Source organism: Vulpes lagopus, chromosome 1, assembly GCF_018345385.1.
Source record: "Vulpes lagopus strain Blue_001 chromosome 1, ASM1834538v1, whole genome shotgun sequence".
In the NCBI taxonomy this organism is placed as follows: domain Eukaryota; kingdom Metazoa; phylum Chordata; class Mammalia; order Carnivora; family Canidae; genus Vulpes; species Vulpes lagopus.
In genome coordinates, this window is record NC_054824.1 from 33,929,973 (window position 1) to 33,955,023 (window position 25,051).

Here is a 25,051-nt window from a genome sequence, read left to right on the forward strand (position 1 = left end):
CATAATCTTTTATATACAATTTAAAACTACTGAATTTATGATTATATTAAGAAATCCATTAACACTCATTTTTTAAAAAAGATTTTTTAATTTATTCATGAGAGACAGAGAGAGGCAGAGATATAGACAGAGGGAGAAGCAGGCTCCCTGCAGGGAGCCTGATGAGGGACTCAATCCCAAGGACTCTGGGATCATGCCCTGAGCCAAATGCAGATGCTCAACCACTGAGTCACCCAGGCGTCCCTAAAACACTCATTTAAAAAATCTTGAAAATGTTTTAAGCAGAAGATCTTCATACTTCAGTATGTTTCTGACATTTAGTAAATTGCTAAGGAAGTGATTTACTTTCAACCGTTTCTACTGAGTTCAAGAGAATGCCCAGTCTCCATAAATAAAGAGTAAATAAAGGAAATGCATCAGAGAGTTGGGAAATATTTTCATCATGCTTTTGAAGAAATTTCTTGATTTCTTGGTCATCATGCACTACACTTGAAGTGTTGCCTTCTTTGGTTTCCTTTTGAAGAAGCTGCTCCAGAACCCAGAAGAGGGAGAAAATATTTTCATAGTGTGTCACGTAACTGGCTTGCACCTGCAAATAAACAACAAACTTCTTTAAAAAACATATTAGTTGTAGTTCAGCTCAGAAATAGCCAAATAAAGATATTAAATTTTTGGACAAAATTAAATTACTGTTGATATATTAACACTGTCCATCTTCCTATTCCTTTGGGATGGAGGGAGAACAAAGGAGAACATTTCCTTTCTTTCAAAAACTTTGCCATCTTAGTGAATGACTTTTTTCTCTCTATGGTTTAGAGATCAAAATCCTTTCTCTGTTTCACTGCTATAATTCATTACTCAGATGAATCTGAGAATACCTGACGGTGTCTTGTGTGTTGAATTCAGGGTCGTGGCAAAGACTTCCAGTGGATGACATGCCTGCCAATAACATAAGGATCTTTGAGGTAGGGTTTTAAGAGTATGTTTCAATGTATATTATTCGGTTATGATCTCTAAGAGACCAGACAGGATCTCATTCTAAGACTACACAAATCAATGAGGAATAGGATTAGATTGTGTGGAATCACATACTTGGTCTTGAGGAAAAATGTAGATGTGTCTTAAGAAGTTACTGTTTGGCCCTAGAAGGTTGAAAATCAATTGAATCAAAGTAAGGCCTGGACAGCCCGGGTGGTGCAGTGGTTTAGCACCGCCTTAGGCCCAGGACGTGATCCTGGAGACCTAGGATCAAGTCCCACATCAGGTTCCCTGCATGGGGCCTCCCTCTGCCTGTGTCTCTGCTTCTCTCTCTCTCTCTCTCTCTCTCTCTCTGTGTGTGTGTGTCTCTATGAATAAATAAATAAATAAAATCTTAAAAAATAGAAGGCCTAAAAAGTGGAAATGGAAAGCATAACATGATACAGGAATTAAATATGTAAACTGGCTTTATCATTTGCTTATTAAGACATGTATTGGAGGGATCCCTGGGTGGCGCAGCGGTTTAGTGCCTGCCTTTGGCCCAGGGCGAGATCCTGGAGACCGGGGACCGAATCCCATGTCGGGCTCCCAGTGCATGGAGCCTGCTTCTCCCTCTGCCTATGTCTCTGCCTCTCTCTCTCTCTCTCTCTCTCTCCGTGTGTGACTATCATAAATAAATAAAAATTTTAAAAAAAGACATGTATTGGAAACATTCCCCAAATCTATCCACTCTAATAATACATAAATAAAAAGAAACATTCTTACAGAGCTCAGAGGAATGTGTTCCATAACAAGGAGATTCTATAAACAGTTAAATATATACTTTCTTTTTACTGAAGTATAGTTGACATAACATGTTAGCTTCAGGTATAACATAATGATTTGATATTTATATATATTGCAAAATTATCACCACAGTACGACTACGTCACACCTATCACTATACATAGTTACCAAATCCTTTTTCTTGTGATGAGGACTTTCAAGATCCACTCTCCTGGCTCCTTTCAAATATGCAATATAATGCTATTAACTATAGTTACCATACCTACATTATATCCCCATGACTTTTTTTTTAAAGATTTTATTTATTTATTCATGAGACACACACACACAGAGGCAGAGACACAGGCAGAGGGAGAAGCAGGCTCCATGCAGGGAGCCCAATGTGGGACTTGATCCCAGGACTCCAGGATCACATCCTGGGCTGAAGGCAGGCGCCAAACCGCTGAGCCACCCAGGGATCCCCATATATCCCCATGACTTAAATTCATTTTATAACTGGAAATTTGTACCTTTCCATTCTCTTCACCCATTTTATCCACCCCCTAGCCCTCACCTCAGGCAACTAAAAATCCATTCTCTAGATCCATGAGCTTGGTTTTGTTTTTTTTGAACATCCCACACATAACTGCATTATATGGCATTTATTTATTTTTTCTGTCTGGCTTATATCATTTACCATATTGCCCTCCAGGTCCATACATGTCACCAATGGCAAGATTTCATTCTTTCATTATGGCTGAATAATAATCCATTGTAATGTGTGTGTATGTGCACAGTACATATATAAATATATATATATATATTTAAATATACACACACACACCATATCTTCTATATCCATTCATCCATCAGTGAACATTTAAGTTCTTTCCATATCTTGGCTATTGTAAATAATGCTGCAATGAACATGGACATACATATAAACTTCTGAATTAGTGTTTTCTTTGTCTTTGGATAAATACCCTGAACTGGAATTTCTGGATCACACGGTAATTCTATTTTTAATTTTTTAAGGAATCTCCACAATATTTTCCATATTTTCCCCAATTTACATTCCCACTGATAGTGGGAACACAAGGGTTTCCTCTTCTCTACATTCTGACCAACACTTATGATTTCTCTCTTTTTATAATAGCATTCTGAAAGGTGTGAGGAGATATCTCATTGTGGTTTTGATTTGCATTTCCCTGATGATTAGTTATGTTGAGCATCCTTCCATGTACCTGTTAGCCATACATATGTCTTGCTTGGAAAAATGTCTATTCAGATCCTCTGTCCATTTTGTAATTGGATTGTTTTTGCTATTAACTTGTGTAAGTCCTTTATATATTTTGGATATTAAGCCCTTATTTGGTATTTGATTTGCAAATATTTTCTCCCATTCAGTAGGCTGCCTTTTATTTTGTTCATGGTTTCCTTTGTTGTGCAGAAGCTTTTTAGTTTGATGTAATGCCAATTGTTTCTTTTACTTTTTCTTTTTTTTTCCTTTGCTTTAGGTGTCAAATCCAAAAACTAATTTCCAAGACCAATGTCAAGGAGCTTACCACCTATGTTTTCTTCTAGGAGTTTTATGGTTTCAGATCTTAAATTCAAGTCTTTTTAAATTTTAATTCAAGTTCATTTTTAGTTATTTTTGTATGATTTTAAGTAGTGTTTCGGTTTCCTTCTTTTGTATGTGGCTGTCCAGTTTTCCCAACACCATTTATTGAAGAGTCTACTTTCCCCATTGTACTTTCTTGGCTCTTTTGTAATAAATTAATTGACCATATATATGTGGGTTTATTTCTGAGCTATTATGCTCCACTGATCTATGTACATGTTTTTATGCCTATTCCATACTGGAATAGGCATACTGGCATACTGTTTTGATTACTACAGCTTTGTAATATAGTTTGAAATCAGGAAGCATGATGCCTCCAGCTTTGTTCTTCTTTCTCAAGATTGCTATGGCTATTCAGGTTCTTTTCTGTTTTCATACATATTTTAGGATTGCTTTTTCTATTTGACACTTTCTTTTAAAGTGCTTGTAATAAGAACTACATCCTAACTGCCTGTATGTCCACTTAAGAATGTGGACTCCACATTCTTAAGTGAATATACCTAATATCTATGTGCTGATTCTCTTGATCTAGAATGGCCTTGCTCATCAATCTCTAATTACTAGGATGCTGACTGGCCTTCAGTGCCTATCACAGATGCCACATATCCACTGAGCCCTTCCCGAGCCCCTCAATTTTATAGATTTGAACTATTTGTCTTACATTCTGGTTGGTTATATTTAGTTGGTTATATTTATTTCATCACCCATTTAGATTCTAAATATGCTTAAGAGAAGCAAGTATATGTGTTCCCATCACTATAGTTTCTATGATTACTAAAACAATGTCTTTCTTGCCAATAGTAGATCTCAATATACATTTGTTGTTTTGAATTGAACAGTGATTACAGTAATGTAAAATGAACCACTATAGATACATACTGTTTACTATCTGAAGGAGAATCACAGTGACATTTTTCATTATTAAAGTACTTTTCAAATACTTTCCTTTTCCAAACTAAAAAAAAAAAAAAAATCACTAAAACACTAAAAAATGTGTTTAACCCGGTCATGTCAGCAATACTTAAATACTTGTCAACCAGCTCACTAATGACCACAGATGGTCCAAATCCTGTGTGAGTTAACAGATAATTCTTCCTTGGAACTATTGTTATAAACATACCTGCTTAACCTATTTAGACATTAACATTATTATTAGGTGGCAGTGAAATACAAACTCTATTCTAAAAAGGCACATTTATTTCATTCACTTTGAAGCTTTAACTACAACAGGGTACTGTCTGTATAATGATAATCTAGGCAGGAGTGTTGCAATGGTTTTAGGTTTCTATTGATAATATTAGCTATATATTACAGCATTTATCCTACTGGGCTCTTAAAATACATTAGTGTTTTGTGAACTGAATGGGTATTCTTTTTTGAAATGATTTAGATTAAATTTTAGTTAACCCTGGTATTCAAGTATAACATAATTTTATGAACAATACAAAGTTGTCAAATTGTGCTTATCACAGAATAAGGGAATTTCTCCTTTCTGATAAATGCCATTGCATTCCAAGCAATTTCAGGGCAAGAGTGTGAAGCAGGCAGAGTGTGTCTTGGTATCTTTCCTTTGGCTTTGAGATTCTTACTTTGGGTATGTTTAGCTCTACTTCCAGGTGGGCTGGGAGCCCCTCTGTAGTGCCCTATCTCTATGCTGTTTTGAACTTCGCTTTTACTCTTACCAGAATTTATCTGTCTTGGGATCTGCCACTATCCTAAATGACTATACTAAATCATTTGATACATTCTTTTACTCTAAGATCTTACCAGTTATAGAATAGTAATTTGAAACTAACTCTCTCTCTTTAGGGACAGTATGCACTTAACCAACATGTGCCTTAGCACCCTTTCCTTTCAACATGCTAAAATGGCATGTCTGTGGGGGAGCTCTTTCCTGTAGTTCCCAGACTTCATCACACTGGCAGCTGCCTGCTCTGATTAATCATATGGTCAGGCACTTTCTGAATTAGTGCCTAAACTGAATAAAAACAAAAATAAATGTTAGTAAGGTAATAGTTTACTGTATGCTGGTGTTATTTTTATACTCAGCATCAAACTCGATTGAATCACATCAGTATTGGAAAATACCCAACACAGGTGGAACATGCTTACCAGGAAAATAATCAAATGTTTTGCCTGAACATCCTGCCAGGAAGACTGAATGACCCCTAAATCTGAGCAAGATGGCTGTATATATCTGAAAAAAAAATGCTATCACCTTATCTTTCAGTCCAGATCTTTAAGAATTGAAGGAACCTTGAGATGAAGCTGCTAGAGTCCCATGACTACTTATTATTACCTAATCCCATTTTATATAATAGGGGACCTTCAAAAGAGAAAATGCTTTCTGGGTAGAACAATCGCCAGATATTTTTGTAGAGTATTTTCAGAATCAAAACATTTATTTTTCTATTCTTAAAGCTGGGCTTCAGAAAGTTAAAATCTCCAAATATTTTTTTTTCAGTGGTGAAAAATATTAATTTTCTTTACATGCTGCTAAATTTCACTTTAAAACTTATATTCTGAAATTAGGCTATCGACTCATAATGCCAATTTCCTAATTATTGTTTTAGTTGGGATTCAGTCAAGGTTAACTGGACATTTTTGTAGAGACTTATTATCCTTGAAGCAGCCCTGCTACTTGCTTATTCCAAATCTAATTCTTCCTCCCTTTTCATCAAAAGAAACCCAGTTTTGCTCAGGGTGGCAATAGATCAACTAAAAATGTCTATTTCAGTCTCTTTTGAGGCTAATTCTGTTCAAAGAGATGGAAATAAAAGTAACCACGTGGGGCTTCTGGGGAAGCTCTTTAATAGTAGGCAAAGGCTGGTAGAAGGCAGCTTTGCCTTCCCTCTTCACCATTGTTTCTGCTTGGAAATACCAATGCATTGCTTGGAGGCAGAGTAGCCATCTTGTGAGCTTGTGAGGCTTGTGAGGGCCACCAATGGGTCAGTAAGAAGGGCCAGATTCTGGAGGCATAAGGCAGCTCAATATACCTATGCAGGATGGTTGTACCTTCCTGCACTATGCCCAGATCCCCTTCTTCCATTTTGGTCTTTTAAAATTGGAACCTTGAGACTTTAGCTAGGCAGGAAGGGGGCTCTAAAGGTTTCTTTGCTTTGAGAGGGTTCTGCCTTCTGCTGTCTCTAACATAGGAGGGACAGAATGCATAAAGTGCAATAACAAAGTCACATTTCTTGACAGTAGATAATGTAAGAAGTGTACTGTACATTTGAGATGTAGCTCGCAGTTTAGATGTTCATATTTAATACCAAAAAATGTGATAGTTCATTAAATTCTACAGTTTGATAATTTATGTGTGCTAGCCAAAGGCATACAAAGGTGAAGTCTGACACTTTCAGAAATATGCATGCTGTTATGGAAGGGGTGAAAACACAACACAATGTTTTTCTTATTGCTACAAGAGCAAGAGGAGAAGGAAAAAATTGGATCATTACAGGGCAGAAAATCAAGTCAAAGAGTATAGGCGAATAACCCAAATGTTAAATTAAATGTTCACTGAATATAAATATACCATTGGCTTAGTATCCTCCATGCCAGAATTTATTGGACAGAAGCAATAAGTAAGATACAACTTAAATTAGTAGTCTCTAAAAGAATGAATTAAACATAATACTTTACAGGAAAAAGGTCAGTTGTCATCATGATAATTAAGTGGGAAACTTATCCCTGAGTTTTAATAACTTAGCCTTTTTAATCTACTAGAAAGCAAAGAAGGCAGTAGATTTCAGTGAAGGAGTTGAGGAGGATGAAGTTAACCCTCTATCACCAGTTTACTAAGCAGCTTGCATCTTCTCAAGCACAGGAGAAAGCCCTGAAAGAACTACCAAATAAGCAGGGGCTTAGCTTGGGACCCATCACAATCCTGAGCATGACCATGCTACCAACAGTGCTTGAGAACAGAGTAGGAAAACCATATGCACATCATAAATAATGCACATTTATTATTTATTTATTTATTTGTTTGTTTATTTATTTATTTATTTATTTCTAAAAGGCTTTATTTATTTGAGAGAGCAAAACAAGAGCAAAGGGGAGGGACAAATGGAGAGGGAAGGGGAGAAGCAGACTCTCCACTGAATGCCAAGCTCCATGTGATCCCAGGATACCGAGATCCTGACCTGAGCCAAAATCAGATACTTAACTGACTGAATCACCCAGGTGCCCATGCATGTTTATTTAAAATCAGTGCACTTATGATTGCAATAGAAGCATACGTCTATTTAAAACTATGTCTCTGCAAAAATGGTGTTATATCCTTTTCTGTCCCCCATAACCTGGATGCCAAACCATACCAAAGGTGTATAAAGCAAAAGGCTGATCAGAGCAGAGTATAGATAATTAGGAAAGATTTCTTAAGATGAATTGTGAGCCAGGCTCAAAAGGAGTAAGGGGTACAGACTGGTGAATCATCGTTTGATCAGACTGACAGGTAAAGAAGAATAAAAAAGGATCCAATGGGTATTAATCCATTTTGCCTTATATAGATAATGGTATGATTATCTGCCTAAGAAATTAAAACCTAAAGACTGGTTCTAAAGGCTTATGTTTAATTTGGGGGGTTGCTTAGATGAAAAGTTCTCAACTACTGAAACTACTAACATTTGTAATTTTGATATTTTGCCATGTTTCATATGGGAAATAATTCAAGGATGCAAGCTACTCATGAAAGAAATATACATAACAAAAGTTTAAATGCTTTTTATGAGCCTTGTCTAAAAATAATGACTTTCTCATTAGCCAATTTTACCTATTTTTCACAAATCTATTTCTTAAGGCTGAAATTATATAATAAAGTAACAAAATGAATAGACTGAAAAAGAAAATGGCCTATAGTGGGCAAGGAGTTTGGACAAGGATCACGGAAAGGGAAAGGGTGATTTGTATTTGTTTGACAAAAATATCTAGGCTGAGACTACAGATGAGAAAGGTGTGGGGGATCCCTGGGTGGCTCGGTGGTTTAGCGCCTGCCTTTGGCCCAGGGCGTGATCCTGGAGTCCCGGGATCGAGTCCCACCATCAGGGTCCCTGCATGGAGCCTGCTTCTCCCTCTGCCTGTGTCTTTGCCTCTCTCTCTCTCTCTCTCTCCCTCTCTTTCTCTCTCTCTCTCTCTGTGTGTGTCTCTCATGAATTAATAAATAAAATCTTAAAAAAAAAAAAAGAACAGGTGTGGCAGAGGCCCCTGTTGGTTGAAATCTTTGAGAAAATAGAATCTTATTAAGCAAAGTTGTTTTTCCTGTTTATTTGTTTGTTTTGTAAAGGAAGGCCATCAACTGAACACACATTCATTGTTTATTAAACCCCAGATGTGCCATTTATTAGCTATGTGAGCTGAGCAAGTTATTTAACCTCACTAAACCTACCTTTCCTTATTTAAATTTGGAAATAGCATAGGTTAATTCCTCCCTTGGGTTGCTGAGAGAAAAAAGACTAAATTACATGTTCAAAACCCAGCACAGGACACAGACATATTTACATATTAAAACATGCACATTTTCAAATAAACATTATATATTATCTGTTATTATCAAAATCATGGTTATATTTCTTAAAGAATTATTTATTTATTAGAAAGAGAGAGAGAGAGAGAGAGAGAGAGAGAGAGAGAAAATGAGCAGGAGGGTTAGAGGGAGAAGGAATCTCAAGCAGAGCCTGACATGGAGCTTGATTTCAGGACCCTGAGATCATGACCTGCGCTGAAACCAAGAATCGGTTGTGTAACTAACTATGCCACCCAGGTACCTCATTATCGTTATATTTTTACCCAATGTGAAAAAGATAGTCTCTATCTAAAAGGAATCCTGCACCTGGAGGAAGGCTACTGCTATACTCAAGTATTATACTGTGGTCAATTTTTGAAAGCATTTCAAGCTTGCTGGAAATTGTTCACCTAGAATTGTGTGAAGAACCTAAGGATGTGTCTTCATCTACTTTCTTGTACTAAGGAAGTCCTTAAGAGACAACAATAGCAGAGCATTCTTTTTTTGTATAGAAAGGTGATGCTGAGAAACTAAAATGTGAGATAATTATTTTAGAGCCTTTCTGAAATTAGAAGGCTATGCAGATAGTGTCCATATGCATTAAATGCAGTCTTAAGTGATACGTACAACTGTAAAATGGTTCATCAGCTCAGTCCTCGCCTCTAATTCCCTAACAAGACATGATATCTATACAACCAGCTTGATTGTCTTTTGTTGTTGTTGTTGATGTTATATCCTCTAATTATCTGACTAGTGTGAAATAGATCAACTTGTTCAAGTCTATCCTAGAGGCAAGTTGGTAAAAATGAGTTTGATTCCTAATAGTTTGTCCTTCTGGTAACAAACCTGATAATGTCATAGACTAAATCCCAAGTACTTACAAATTTTATATCTGCACTTTTCTCCATGGAAATATCCTGTGCTTTGACTCCTATTTATCATTTTCTTGGTCATCAGAATAAGCAGACTGGTGGATATGGTACGATAGATTCCACATAGACTCTAATTCTCAGATTTCTTCACATAAAGAATAGGGACTTCCTAATACGTGGACATGGCATTTTTCTGTTCTTTTTTTAAAACTTTACTTATTTATTAATGAGAGATATGAAGAGAGAGGCAGAGACACAGGCAGAGGGAGAGCAGAGAGAGAGGCAGAGAGAGAGAAGCAGGTTCCATGAAGGGAACCCGACGTGGGACTCGATCCCAGGATTCCAGGATTGCCCTGGGCTGAACCACTGAGCCACCCAGGCTGCCCCAGCAGTTTTCTGTTCTAACAGATTTCCTGAGCCAACTTTAAACAGCTTTACACTGAAACTTCACTGCTTTCTCAGGATCTGTACCCTTCATTATGGAGTTGTCAATCCCACTCATAGGACAATTTTCACCATTTTATACCAAAATATGAAACTTTATCTAAGGCTGGAAATCCATTTCTAGTACATTTGAGAAGCAAACAGATCATTTACTAGTTTGGACTTCCATCACAGTAGTTCTTGACAAAGCAGTACAAACCAGATAATTTGGTTATCATATAAGAGTCTAGTGAAAGGACAGTTGAGAGACTGGAATAAAAGCAGCTAAATTCCTTTAGCACTAATTCAGCTAGGAGTACTTAGCACTTTAAAATTTTGATTCTGCATGCTTTGCACTCCTCACTCTCTCCTATTGCATTTATTTGGTACTCTCATGTGCTGTACCCTGTGGTAAGTTCTGGCAATGCAGAGCTGAATAGGACAAGATTCCTACCTATATAAGAATTCCTAGTATACTCCTCGGAAGACAAAGAAGTACATAAATAATGGCAATGCAGAGTGCATGCTACCTGTCAGGGTGATAAAACAATTCTAAAGAGAACCGAGTCTAGGGTGTGAGAAGATGCTAAATTTCAGGAAATTAGTTTAGTCATGAGTGGGGCTATTTCAGGCTCACTTAGTCCTAGGGGAATGGTGGGATAGTTTTGGAGAGAAGACTTGAAAGTTTTTATCAGCATGGGTAAAACACCTGTTTGGCTACTACCACAAGGGCCTCTGTCTCTGGCTGGTGAAAATGCACTGAAGCAAAGGAGAGGCAGAGAGCATAGAGAGGTGTGGGGAAAGATGTCACCAAGCTCTACAATATCCCACACCTCAGGATTCTCTAAGGCAGTGGAACCAGACTAAATGGACTAATGTGTTTGGTTCCTTGAGGTCTGTGCCACTTAAATGTTTAATACTCATTTTCCTGAAGGAAGACACAGATCATGACACACAAAAGTAGTATTCTTGAGAGAAAATGTACTATTTCACCAAGTTAAACTATTTCCATCATGTCATTAAGACAGAGCTTGAGAAAAGAAATCAAAAGTGGTGAAATATCTGATACATATTAAAAACAGATCCAGATGGCCATTACTGATGGAAAACAAATGTCCAAATAGCCAATGGGGGTAAAATCGACATGAAGCATTCTTCTTCAGGACTCTAAATAAAGATTATCCAAGACAGCATCAAAAGCTGCCCAATGAGGCAGAAGGCAGGAGCCAGATTTGTTGGAGTAGCATCAATGACTGCCCAGCTAGGCAAAAGCCAGAGGCTAAAATAATTTCCTAGAGGCTGTGTATCTAACCTTTGATAAAGTTGACAAATTAAGTGAGAAATGTGTGTTTGTGTTAAGGTTTATGTATTTAAGAGCACTGGATCCAAAGCCTAAAATCAAAGAGGACATAGTGACCAGATCCTTTGTAATAATTTTGTTTGGAAACTGAAAACCAAATCAGAATGGTCTCAGATAATCTACCAAGTATCCCCCAAAGGCCAACTAAATAGGGTTGGAATCACAGAAATTAAAAGTCAATATGCTTGTCCCTTTTGTCTTCCTATTTTCAATATGTATCACCAGTAATTCAATAATGAAACCACTTTATCAGAGCTTGATAAACTGCACATCATATGGAAAAGTTTAAATGTAAACTCCGTGTTCTTAAAAACATTTTATGTTGTTTGTTGTTGTTGTTGTTGTTGTTGTTGTTGTTGTAGAGACCAGGCCGAGAGCAAGGTACTTGATACATTCTTGTTCTTTTAAAAATGAACCAACCACTATCTCTCCTTTTTAAAAAATAAGTCTATTTGAGATATAATTGACCTATAGTATGATGGACCCATTTTAAGTGTTTAGCTTTATGAATTTGATAAATTATTTGTAAGAACAAGGAAATGTCATAATACAATAATATCTGATTAAAGAAAGAGCAATCATACTATAACCATGTGATATTGTTTAAAAATATTTTAAATGTTACCTTTTCTCTAGGTAATTTTTTTATTAAAAATATATATATATTTGTTTTCACTATTATGTGAAATACTTCTTCAAACTTAACTTTAATTTTGTTATCTGAAAGTACTCTAGAGAAATTTTTGAAAAGACAAGATCTGTAGGTAATGCCAAAAGGTTAGGAGAAGCAAGTAGACTTCAAACTATGAGATAACTTTTCTGGTTTTAACTATTTTCATTATCTTAACGCTTAGATGCTGCTAGGGAAATGAATCTGTCACAAATATGCTAAGTAACTCCCAGAGAAAGCGTTCTTATGTTAGGAGCTGGTGACAGTCCCTACCTGACAAAAAAAAAAAAAAAAAAGGGAAAAAAAAGGGAGGAGGGGGTATAGAACCAGAGAGAACTGAGGCTTCCATTAGCTCTCTTATTCAAATAACATTTTCTCCCTGGCTACTGCCAACCATGAGGTTGAGATGGAAATTACACAAAATGACAGAAGTATGGCTTCATATCCTTAGGCATCACAATTTAAGGTGAGGTTAAATATGCAAACAATCACAATATATTGTGATATATATCGTAAGAGTCATGTCTACAGTGTTATAGTGGCATTGCTAAATGGATAACAGTAAAAAAAGCATGATGAAGGTACTCAGCAAATAATCTCAATGCAAAATTCTAAATGTTACTGTTTTGGAAAATTAAACTAGAAATGGCTTAGAGGGAAATGAAATACATGACAGGAAATTCATATAGTAACTTAAATGCAGCGAAAACAAAGCAAGTAGGAGAACAATTTAGTATGCATATAATACACAGATGTCAAATATATTTTTCAGATACCTATAAAAAATAAAATCAAGTATTCTGGGGAGATACTTACATTTAAAAGACATATCAATTAGTTTAATTAACCAACAGTATATAGACCTGGATATATACTTTATAAGCAGTTATTTTCAGAAAAAAAAATGTGCCCAATAAGTTGACTATCATTGGTTAATTTCAAAGATATTTAAAATAAACATTAACTACATTTTAAATGTAATGATATTTGTTTCTTAATTTGAGTTTGAAATTCCAAAAAATTTTACCTTTTTAAGAAACTATGATGCTAACTTTAGAAGAGTGACATATTCCTTATTTAAATTCAATCCTAAATAAAAACTCTGCATCTGATATAACAGCGATATTAAAGTTTTATATAAGATGATATATTTACTAATACAACAAAAACCCTCCAAATATTTAAGGAAAGTGGCTTCAGTAAGAAAAAAAAATGAATGTTCAATTGAAAAGCTTTTTAGTATTCTAATTCATAATGTTATATATATAAAGGAATACAGTAGTTCCTTGTAAAATAACTTTTTGGGAATAAAGTCTCACTTATCTGGATGTCTAAATTCCAAATGTCAAACATCTTAGAATTTGTAGTCTCTGAGCCAGTGAAACAGCTACCAGGAAACTACTCCTGGTAGACTGCATGCGACCCTACAGGGAGAGTCACTGGGTCCTCACTTATTTCCTCAGCTTACACTATGAGCTAATTCTTAAGGTAATAAGGGCAGAGCAGGAAATGCTACCAGAGGAAATTAAAAAGAGCAAGAATTGATAGCAAAGGAGAAGTTAGAAAAAACTAAAATTCAGACACGATCATTTCTGGATATTTTAGAATGGGAAAAGAGTTCAATATGCTTGAGTTGAATGTGTTGCCAAGTATGTAACAGCCAGCACAATTCAAAAACAGATGATGAATCTGGAAAATGCATAAGTGTTGCTTGATTTGCTCTATTTAGTAAGTAGTCAAAACATACCACAGAGTTCCATTAAAATGTTAAAATAAAATTTAAGAAGTATCTTATTTGTGTGGTAAATTTTCTCATGCAGAATACTTAATTTTTCTAGTGATGTTAGATGATGTGACATACTATCAAATAACATTACCTACTTGAGCCTAACGAATATGTTTCTGGGGATTATCCATAGAAAATTACTACAAAACAGTTACTCTTAGCAGGTATACTAGAAAGTTTACTAGTAGTATCTTTTCAAAGATATAGTTTTTAGAAAACTCATTTAGAGAAAAAGAGAACCCAAACTATTTTAGGAAAATGTGTGTGTGTGTGTGTGTGTATATACACATGCACACATGAATAAATATATTTACGTGCATATATAATCACATATAATTAATATGGACATAATTATTTTATTTTATTTATTTATTTTTTAAAGATTTATTTATTTATTTATTCATGAGAATACACAGAGAGGAGAGAGAGAGAGAGAGGCAGAGTTACAGGCAGAGGGAGAAGCAGACTCCATGCAGAGAGCCTGACATGGGACTTGATCCCAGGTCTCCAGGATCACACCCTGGGCTGAAGGTGGCGCTAAACTGCTGAGCCACCCCGGCTGCCCATAATTATTTATTTTAATGATCCATGAGAGTGTATATTTTGGCAATAACAACATTTTATATACATAGTTTTGAAACAATTATGAGAAAACCTATATAGGCTCTCATAAAAAAAAGAACATTGGCTTAAAGGTATATTATTTTTCATAAAAGTGTAGTAAAACTATTTAGTAAGCATGCGTTGTGTAGTGAAGAATTTGGTCTTTGTACCTCAATCCTGGGAGACAACCTTTAAATCATTTGAATTTCCTTAGTGACAGGACTGTCTTTGTCATTCATAGTGAGTCTATGGCTCCCACCTCAGATTATGCTAACAAGAAGAGTAAGGACAGGAGCTATCATCTCAAACATCAGCCATGCATTTAGAGAATTGGGGCATTGAGCCAGGCTGACCTCTAGGGAGGGGAGAGGATAGAGACAGTTCTGTCATGTGTCCAGCAATTCAATCATTTCTACAGAATGACTCTTTGGTAAAAACTCTTGAAAGGGATACCAGGTGGATCTTCCTTGTTGGTAACCAAATTGATAAATGAAAAGGGTGCTGTATTCACATTCCATGAAAAAGGCACAGACAACCTGGAGGCCCATGGTCTTGGGGTTGGCATCTGAAGTGAGGGCAGTCTTGATGGGGACTATACCTTCAGCTCTTGGGGGTTTGTACTAATTCATGTAATTAGCACCAGAAAATTAAACTGGATTGTAATATACTGATATGTCTTGAAATTAAGGCAAATTATGTGAAGGTATGCAGATAATCTAAGGAAGTCACAAAAATATAGTCTTTTAAAAATTATTTATTTATTTATTCATGAGAGACACACACAGAGAGAGGCAGAGACACAGGCAGAGGGAGAAGCAGGCTCCATGCAGGGAGCATGATGTGGGACTCTATCCCGGGACTCCAGGATCACACCCTGGGCCGAAGGCAGGCGCTCAACCGCTGAGCCAGCCAGGGATCCCCAGAAGTCACAAAAATACAAACTTCGTAAGATTTTCCCCTCATAGGGGATCCCTGGGTGGCTCAGCGGTTGAGCGCCTGCCTTCGTCCCAAGGCATGATCCTGGAGTCCCAGGATGGAGTCCCATATTAGGCTCCCTGCATGGAGCTTGCTTCTCCCTCTGCCTATGTCTCTGCCTCTCTCTCTCTCTTTCTCTCTCTCTCTGTGTCTCTCATGAATAAATAAATAAAATCTTAAAAAGAAAAGATTTTCCCCTATTTCATAAGTTTATAAATTGAGGTATAATTGACATATAATATTGTATTTGTTTCAAATGTGCAACATAATGATCCAATTTTTATATATATGTGAAAAATCACAATAAGTCTAGTTAACATCCATCATCACAGTTACAAAACTTTTTTTTGTGATGACAGCTTCTACGATTTGCTCTATTAGCAACTTTCAAATATGCAATATAGTATTATTAACTACAGACAACATGCTGTACATTACATTCCTATGACTTATTTATAACTGGAAGTTTGTACCTGTAGACCCCTTCTCCCATTTTACCAACTCACTACCTCATGTCTTTGTTAAGCACTAATTTGCTCTCTGTATCTATGAGCTTATTTTTTGTTTTGTTTTTAAAATTCTGTATATAAGTGAGATCATATGGTATTTGTCTTTGTCTGAAATACTTTACTTACCATAATGCTCTCAAGATCTACCCATGTTATTGCAAATGGTAAGATTTATTTTATTGGCCAAATAGTATTCTACTTGGTATATATATACATATATCTCACATCTTTTTTTATCCATTTATCCATTGTTTTTTTGTTTCCATATCTTGGTTACTGTAAATAATTCTGCAATGAACAGCAATGAAGCTGCTTATATCTTTTCAAATTAATGTTTTCATTTCATTTTCTCTATACCTAAAAGTGGAATTGCTGGGTCATATGGTAGTTCTATAGGTTACATTTACTTCAGTAGTGCACTATGATTCCTTTTTCTCCACATTCTTGCTAACACTTGTTATTTTTGTCTTTTTGGGAATGGGCATTCTGAAGATTGTAGAGATACCTCACTGAGATTTTATTTTGCACTTCCCTGATGATTAGTGATGTTGAGCATCTTTTCAAGTACCTGTAGGCCATCTGTCTATTTTCTTGGGAAAACATCTATTCAGATATTTTGCTATTTTTAATTGGACTATTTGGAGTGGTTTGCTATTGAGTTGTATGGGTTTTTATATATTTTGTACATTAACCCCTTATCAGGTATATGTTTTCCAGATATTTTATCCCATTCACTAGGTAGCCTTTTCATTTTGTTGATGGCTTCCTTTACTGTGCAGAGACTTTTTAGTATCATGCAGTCCCACTTATTTATTTTTGTTTTTGTTACTTGTCTTAGGTGTCAGATTCAAAAAATTATTTCTAAGACCTCTATCAGGGAGCTTACTGAATATTTTTTCTTCTAGGAGTTCTATAGTTCAGATCTGATGTTCAAGTTTTTTATCCATATTTTTTTGTGTATGGTGTAAATATAGTAGCCCAGTTTCATTCTTCTGCAAGCAGCTGGCCCAGTTTTCCCAAAGTGCTTCAAGAGACAGTCCTCTTGATTCCTTTGTCATAAATTATATAGCAAATAAATCTATCCACATTCATGGATTTATCTCAGGGCTGCTTATTCTGTTCCATTCATTTGGTGTGTTTTTATGCCAATACCATACTGTTTTAATTACTACAACTTTGTAATATGGTTTGAAGTGTCATACAGGGAGTGTAACACTTCCAGCTTTGCTCTTTTTTTTTTTTTAAGATTTATTTATTTGAGAGACAGCGAGCATGTGTGCATGTAGTGGGAGGGACAGATGGAAAGGGAAAGAGAATCTCAAACAGACTTCACTCTGAGTGCAGAGTCCAATGCATGGCTCGATCTCACAAACCTGAGATCACAACCTGAGTCAAAACCAAGAGTCAGATGCTTAATCAACTGTGCCACCCAGGTACCACTGTTCTTATTTCTAAAGATTGCTTTGGTTATTTGGGATTTTTTTGTTCCATACAAAATTTAGATTTGTTCTAGTTCTGTGAAAAATGGCATTGGAATTTTGATAGGGATTTCACTGAATCTGTAGATTGCTTGAAAATAGTAATTCTTCTAATCTGTGAGTATAGAATATCTTTCTTTTTATTTGTGCCATCTTCAATTTCTTTCATCAGTGTCTTACAGTTTTCAATGTACAGGTCTTTCACTTCATTTAAATTTATCCTAGGTTAGTATATTCTTTTTGATGCAATGTAAAGGGGATTTTTTCTTAATTTCTGTAATAATAGTTCATATTCGTGTATAGAAATGCAATAGATTTTTGTACATTAATTTTGCATCTTACAACTTTACTGAATTCATTTATTATTCTAACAGTTTTTTTGGTGGAGTCTTTAAGGTTTTCTATATATACTATGTGACATGTAAATAGAACAGTTTTACTTCTTTTCTTTCCAATCTAAATATCTTTTCTTTTTTCTTGTCTAATTGCTCTGGCTAGGACTTCTAGTACTATGTTGAATAAAAATGTTAAGAATGGGCATCACTGTCTTACTCTGATCTTAGAGGAAAAGTTTTCAGCTTTTCACTGATGCATACAATGTTAGCTGTGGCTTTGTCATATATGCCCCTTTTTATGTTGAAGTGTGTTTTATATATATCCACCATACTGAGAAGTTGTTTTTTTTATAAATGGTGAATTTTGTCATTTATTAAACTGATCTTATGATTTTTACCTTTCATTTTGTTAATATGGTGTATCATATTGATTTATAGATGTCAAATCCTCTTTGCATGCCTAGAATAAATCCCACTTGATCATAGTATACAATTGGGCTAATATATTGAATTCAGTTCACTAATATTTTGTTGAGAATTTTTGCATTTAATTTCCTCAGGGCAATAGGCCTGTAATTTGTGGTGCAGTATCCTTGCCTGGTTTTGGAATAAGGGTAATGGTAGCCTTATGAGTCTGGAAGGGCAACAACTTGAGTGGAGCTAGGGAGTATAATGCTAAGCAAAATAAGTCAGAGAAAGACAAATACCATGTGGTTTCACTCATGTGTGGACTTTAAGAAACAAAACAAATGGGCAAAGGAGGGAAAAAAGAAAGAGAAACAAACCAAGAAACAGACTCTTAACTATAGAGAACAAACTGATGGTTACCACAAGGAGGTGGGAGGGAGGATGGGTAAAACAGAGGATGGGGATTAAAGAGTACACTTATCATGATGAGCACTGTATAATTTATAGAATTGTTGAATCACTATATTATTAAAAAAAAAGAAAGTAAGAAAATAAAAAGAAAAAGAAAAAATGAGTCTTAAAGAGTTCTCTCCTCTTCTATTTCTTGGAAGAGTTTGAGAACTGGTATTCAATTATTACTTGAAAATTTTGTAGCATTCACCGGTGAAACTGTCGAGTCCTGAACTTTCGTTTGTTGGGAGGTTTTGATTACTGACTCAATACTCTTACCATCAACTGGTCTTTTCAGATTTTTCTATTTCTTCGTGATTCAGTCTTAGAAGATTGTATGTTTTTAAATATTAATCCATTTCTTCTAGATTGTCCAATTTGTTCCTGTATAACTGTTCACAGTTGTTTCTTATTATCCTCTATGTCTGTAATAGCAGGTGTGCAGCTTCTCTTTCTTTTCCAATTTATTTATTTGAACCCGGTCTCTTTTTTCTTGGTGAGTGTAGATAAAGATTTGTCAACTTGTTTATCTTTTCAAAGAGCCAGCTCTTAGTTTCACTGATGTTTTCTATTGTTTTATTTTGTCTGCATTTCATTTATTTTCCCCTTGATCTTTATTATTTCCTTCATTTTTACTAACTTTGGGCTTCATTTGTTCTTCTTTTTCTGGTTCTTCTAGTTATAAAGTTAGAGTGTTAATTTGAGATTTTTCTTGTTTTATGAGGTAGACTTCTATTGCTATGAACTTCCCTCTGAAAACTGCTTTTGCCACATTTCATGAATTTGGAACTGTATTTCAATTTTCATTTATCTTATGGTATTTTTAGATTTCTTTGATTTCTTCATTGATCCATTTGTTGTTCAGCAGCATGATTAATCTCCACATATTTGTGCTTTTTCCTGTTTTCTTCTCATAATTGATGTCTAGTTTCATACCACAGTAGTCAGAAAAGATGCTTGCAATGATTTCAATCTGCTTAAATTTATTGAGACTTGTTTTGTGGCCGAATATGTGGCCTATTCCAAATAATATTGCATATGTACACAAGAAAAACGTGTATTCCACTTATTTTGGATGGGATATTCTATATACATCTTTTTTTTTTTTTTCTATATACATCTTTAAGTCCACCTGGTCTAATGTGTTCTTTCAAGCCAAGGTTTCCTTATTGATTTTCTTCTGGATGACTTATCTATGAATGTAAATGGAACATTAATATTTCTTCTTACTTTAGTTGCATCACTGTCAATTCTTTTAGGACTATTTATATCTGCTTTATGTAAAGATATTCCCAATTTGAGTGCATAAATTTTTACAAATATTATTATCTCTTCTTGGATTGTACCCTTTATATAATATTCTTCTTTGTTTTTTGTTATAATCTTTGCTTTCAAGTTTATTTTGTCTGATATAAGTGTAGCTATAATCAGCTTTCTTTTAGTTTCCATTTATATGAAATATCTCTTTCCATCCTTTACTTTCAGTCTGTATGTGTCCTTAGAACTGAAGTGAGTCTCTTAGAAGCAATTACATAAATGAATCATGCTTTTTAATCTATTCACCCACTTTGATTGAAGAATTTAGTCCATTTACAAAGTAATTATTGAATTATTGATAAGTATGTACTTACTGCCATTTTGTAAAATTTTTTTTGTCTGTTTTGTAGTTATTCTCTGTCCTGTTCTTGTTCTCTTGCTCTCTTCCCTGTGGTTGGATGACTTTCTTTAGTATTATGTTTATATTTTTCTCATTATCCTTAGTGTATCTACTATTTTGCTTTGTGTTTACCATAAGGTTCATATATGACAGCCTATATATACATATGTCTATTTTTAGTTGGTAGCAACTTAAAATTGAATACATTTAAAAAATTATGGTTTTACTATCCCCTTTCATTTTTTAATGTCATATTTTGTATCTTCTTATTTTGTGTATCACCTGGCCAATAATTATAGTCACTTTTACTATTTGTTTTTTAACCTTTGTAATAGCTTTATATGGGTTTAATCCACCATCTTTACTTTATATTCACCTTTATCAGTGAGATTTTTACTTTCATGTTTTTTTGTTATTAGTAACTTTTTCTTTTCAGCTTAACAAAGTCTTTTTAACTTTTTTTTTTTTTTTGTAAGAGTGGTTTAGTGGTGATAAGCTCTTAGCTTTTGTTTGTCTGAAAATCTCTTTATTTCTCCTTCAATTCTGACTGATAACTTTGCCAGGTATATTTTTGGTTGGAAGATTTTTCCTTTCACACTTTGATATATCATGCCACTCCCTTCTGGTCTGCAATACTTCTACTGAAAACTCAGCAATAATCTTATGGGGTTTCCCTTGTACATACAAGTTGTTTTTTCTTGATGCTTTTAAGATTCTCCTTTTAACTTTCGACATTTAATTATAATGTGTCTTGGTGTGGATCTCATTAGGTTCATCTTATTTGGAACTCTATATGCTCCTGGATATGGTATCTGTTTCATTCCTCAGGTTAGGAAGTTTTCAGCCATTATTTCTTCAAATAAGTTTTCTGCTCTTTTCCCTTTCTTTTCTCCTTTTGGACCACTAAAATATGAGTGTTATTCCACTTAATGTATTCATTTTTTAAAATTATTTTTTCCCTCTTACTGCTCTGCTTGGGTGAGTTCCAGGTCACTGGAAACTTCTGTTTCAGTCTGCCATTGACCCATTTTAGTGAATTTTTCAGTTCAGTTATTTATTCTTTAGGTCTGTGACTTCTGTTTGGTACTTTCTTATATTTTCTATCTCTTTGTTGAAGTTATCACTTTTCTCCCATGTTCAGTGAGCGTCTTTATGACAATTACTTGGAACTCTTCATCAGATCAATTGCTTATCCACTTTACTAAGGTCTTTTTCTGAATTTTTGTTTTGTGCTTTTGTTGGAACATGTTCCTGTTTTCTCATTTTACTTGACTCCTGTATTTTTTATGTGTTAGGTATAATAGCTACCTCTCCTAGTCTTGAAGAAGTGGTCTTGTATGGAAATAAACCTTGCTATTGAACCTTGCCCTACCTCTTTGTTGTTTCTCAAACCTATGTGACTGAGTAGCCTGATTTATTCTTGATAGCTCTCAGTTGTTTAGGGTGTGCCACCACCTGTCCTTGTTCCCAAAGGTGGGATCTCATTCTGCACCTAGTTTCAGGCTGACTGGAAGCCAGATCCTCAAGCAGCAGCTTTTAAAGTACTGAAATATAGGGCACTTGGGTGGCTCAGTCAGTTAAGTGTCTGCCTTCAGCTCAGGTCATGATCCCAGGATCCTAGGTTTGAGCCCTACATTGGGCTCTCTGCTCAGCCAGGAGCCTGCTTCTCCCTCTCCCTCTGCCGACTGCTCCCCCTGCTTGTTTTCTCTCTCTGTCAAATAAATAAAATCCTTTTTTTAAAAAAAAGCAAATATACAAAGTCTTGTGGAATAGCAATCATAAACCCTTTGTACTCCAGATCATGAGATCTGGAGGCATCACCTGGATGACAGTTGCAAGAATCAGGGCTTCAGTTGAGTGTATATGCTCCTTTCTGGAAGACTGTGGTAGCATATAAGCTTTCTGGAGGACTTGAGCAGTGAACTGTGGCAGGGACAATGGAAGGTACAATAATGGTGTCTCTCTGCCTATATTCCCTCAGAGTACCTCTGTAGCCTCCACATACGTGGCAAAGCTAAAGCCCATCTCTCAGGTTGAAGCCTTTTTCAAAGACAAATGGGCCTTTTTCAAAGACAGACTGGAGATGTTTCTATTGCTGTCTGTGCACCATCTTGGGTATGATATCTTGACCAGAATGGTCTTTCCAATTGTTAATTCCATGGGGCCCAGGAACACAAGCCCCTCTGGCCACAAGAGCCAGGTAATTGAGGGGAATATCATGTATGGACTGTGCTTTCCCACCACCTTTAGCAATGCTGCAGAACAATGTTGAGTGCAGGGCATGTCTGCAGCTTTTGTGATGCAGGGGAAGAATGCTGGGGTGTAGCACACTTGGTGTTTTAAAAGGCTAGGGAAGAGTTCTGGGAGTGGGAACCCATAGCTTTAGTGATCCCAAGAAAAAGGACTGGGGGCTGCCATGTTTGTAGCTTTTGCAATGTAGGGAAAGGATGTTGGGGCAGGGCCACACCCTTGGCTTTAGCAAAGCTGTGTCCAGGCATACCTGCCAGCACTAGCATGGTAGAAGGAAAGTGCAAAAATGGTGCTCACCAGCACCTATTTACCCAAAGTCAGTCCCACCTGGTCTATGCCCCCTGGAAGATGCTTTACTCTCAGCAAATGAATCTCACATATATTCCAGTCACTGCTCAAATTGATGCCTTTGTGCTGGGTCTCAGGAAATTGAGTCTAGGCATGAACCCTGAGACTATCTGAGATCCTCATGGCCCCCTGAGTCTCCTGGATATAAACTCTGTTTATTTATTTCCAAAGGCAGACATTTTTTGATCCTCCTCTTTCTGGTCACAGGTCTCAAGGGTTGTGGCATTCAATGTGGTGCACAAACTGGTCACTCTTCAGGAGTGAGCTCTGACCCCCTGAGATCCCTCCCTATTGTGGTCTGAATGTCTAAAGTGGGATTTTTGGTGAGACTGTGCCTCTGCCTCTCCCACTCATCTCAGTGTGGTCCTTTAATCCCTTGTGGAAAGAGATGTTCAGCTAGTTTTCAGTTCTTTTTCTGTGGGAATTATTTCATATGTAGTTGTAGTTCTGGTTTGTCATTGGGAGCTGGTGAGTTCAGGTTCTTCCTGGGCCACCATCTTGGACTACCTCCACAATGCAGTTTTCAGAAAAGTCCCATGGATTATCTTTTCCAAGGAGTCTTTTTGTTCTTACTTAAAATCATTTAGTGTGTGTGTGTGTGTGTGTGTGTGTGTGTGCCAAGAATGCAGGATTTTTGAGAGAAAGAAAGAATCATTCTCACAACTTCTAGTGCCTTTTCCAGTGCTCTATACTCAAGAGAGTTTTCCAAAAAAAGATGGTTGACTATTTGGTTCCTAGAGCACGGCATTTTTTACCCTCTCTCAAATAAAACCATTATAAAACAGATTTAATCAATGCTTCTTTCAGTCACAGCACCCAATATTTTAAAAACACTCATTTTTCAAATAGCCAGAGTTGACATTTCTGGTTAATTAATATTTAAGATAGTTATTCAAGTCTGAACTATGAGCCATTATCTGGTATGGATGTGAACCATACATCTAAGTGGGTGAGGAAATCTTCCCTTGTCAGTCACCATCAACTGGATAACATGGAAAATAGTAGACCTTTTCTTTCTTCTAAATACTGGCATTTCAACAATCAAAAGATTATCTTCTGAAATATTTGGCCTTGGAAATCTGAGCAAAGCCATGTATTAAGGGGCTGTTGTCAATACAACTTGGAAGGATCATAAGAGACTTAGAAGGAGATATATATATTGCTGACCCCTGAACAATGCTGGGGTTAGGGATGCTGATCCCCTGCACAGTCTAAAATCCAAGAATAACTTTGACTCCCTCCAAATTTAACTACTAATAGTCTACTATTTATGGGAAGCCTTACTGATAACATAAATGTCTGATTAACACATATTTTATGTGTTGTATGCATTATACACTGTGTTCTTTCAATAAAGTAAGCTAAAGAAAAAAAATGTTAAGATCACAAGGAAGAGAAAATACATTTACAGTACTGTACTGTATTTATTGAAAACTTCATATAAGTGGACCCACCCAGTTCAAACCTGTGTTGTCCAAAGGTCAACTGTATATAATGTGTGTGTGTGTGTGTGTGTGTGTGTATATATATATATATATATATATATATATATATATATATATATATATATTATATACAAGCTCTTGTTTGTAGCTAGTAACATTGAAAATTAGGTGTGATTATATTTTATGATAACATTTGAAATTTTCATGCTGCATTTCCCTTTTTCTTTCCTTCTTTCCCTCCCTCTCCTCCCTTTATTTCATATTTTTTCTATTTCTCTTTTTAATTGGAGAAGCATTCCCTGAGACATTTTGTCACTTGAGTTGTTATTTTCTTACATTTTTCTAAGTCATGATAATTGACATTTTAATAGGTTTAATTGATCAATAAACAGATTGTCTTGCAGCAACACTGTGGATTTCCTATTATATTAGACATTATATCAAAGAAGTGACTTTTAAGAAAAAGTAGAAGAGACTAATTTTTTTAAAAGATTTTATTTATTTACTCATGAGAGACATAGAGAGGCAGAGACGTAGGCAGAGGGAGAAGCAGGCTCCATGCAGAGAATCTGATATGGGACTCAATCCCAGGACTCCGGGATCACGCCCTGAGCCAAA

At 35.7% G+C, this 25,051-nt stretch overlaps 1 protein-coding gene across 2 annotated transcripts in view; it reads right to left on the reverse strand.

The window, feature by feature from the left end:
- Positions 1–201: 201 nt before the first annotated feature.
- The window catches only part of MEI4 (meiotic double-stranded break formation protein 4), a 203,481-nt gene continuing 178,631 nt past the window's right edge, over positions 202–25,051 (reverse strand). For both annotated transcript variants that reach the window (XM_041763148.1, XM_041763058.1), the window contains one exon: positions 202–589. In XM_041763148.1, coding sequence (XP_041619082.1) covers positions 329–589 — 261 coding nt within the window. In that variant the 3' untranslated portion in view covers positions 202–328. The remainder of the gene's footprint in view (positions 590–25,051) is intronic.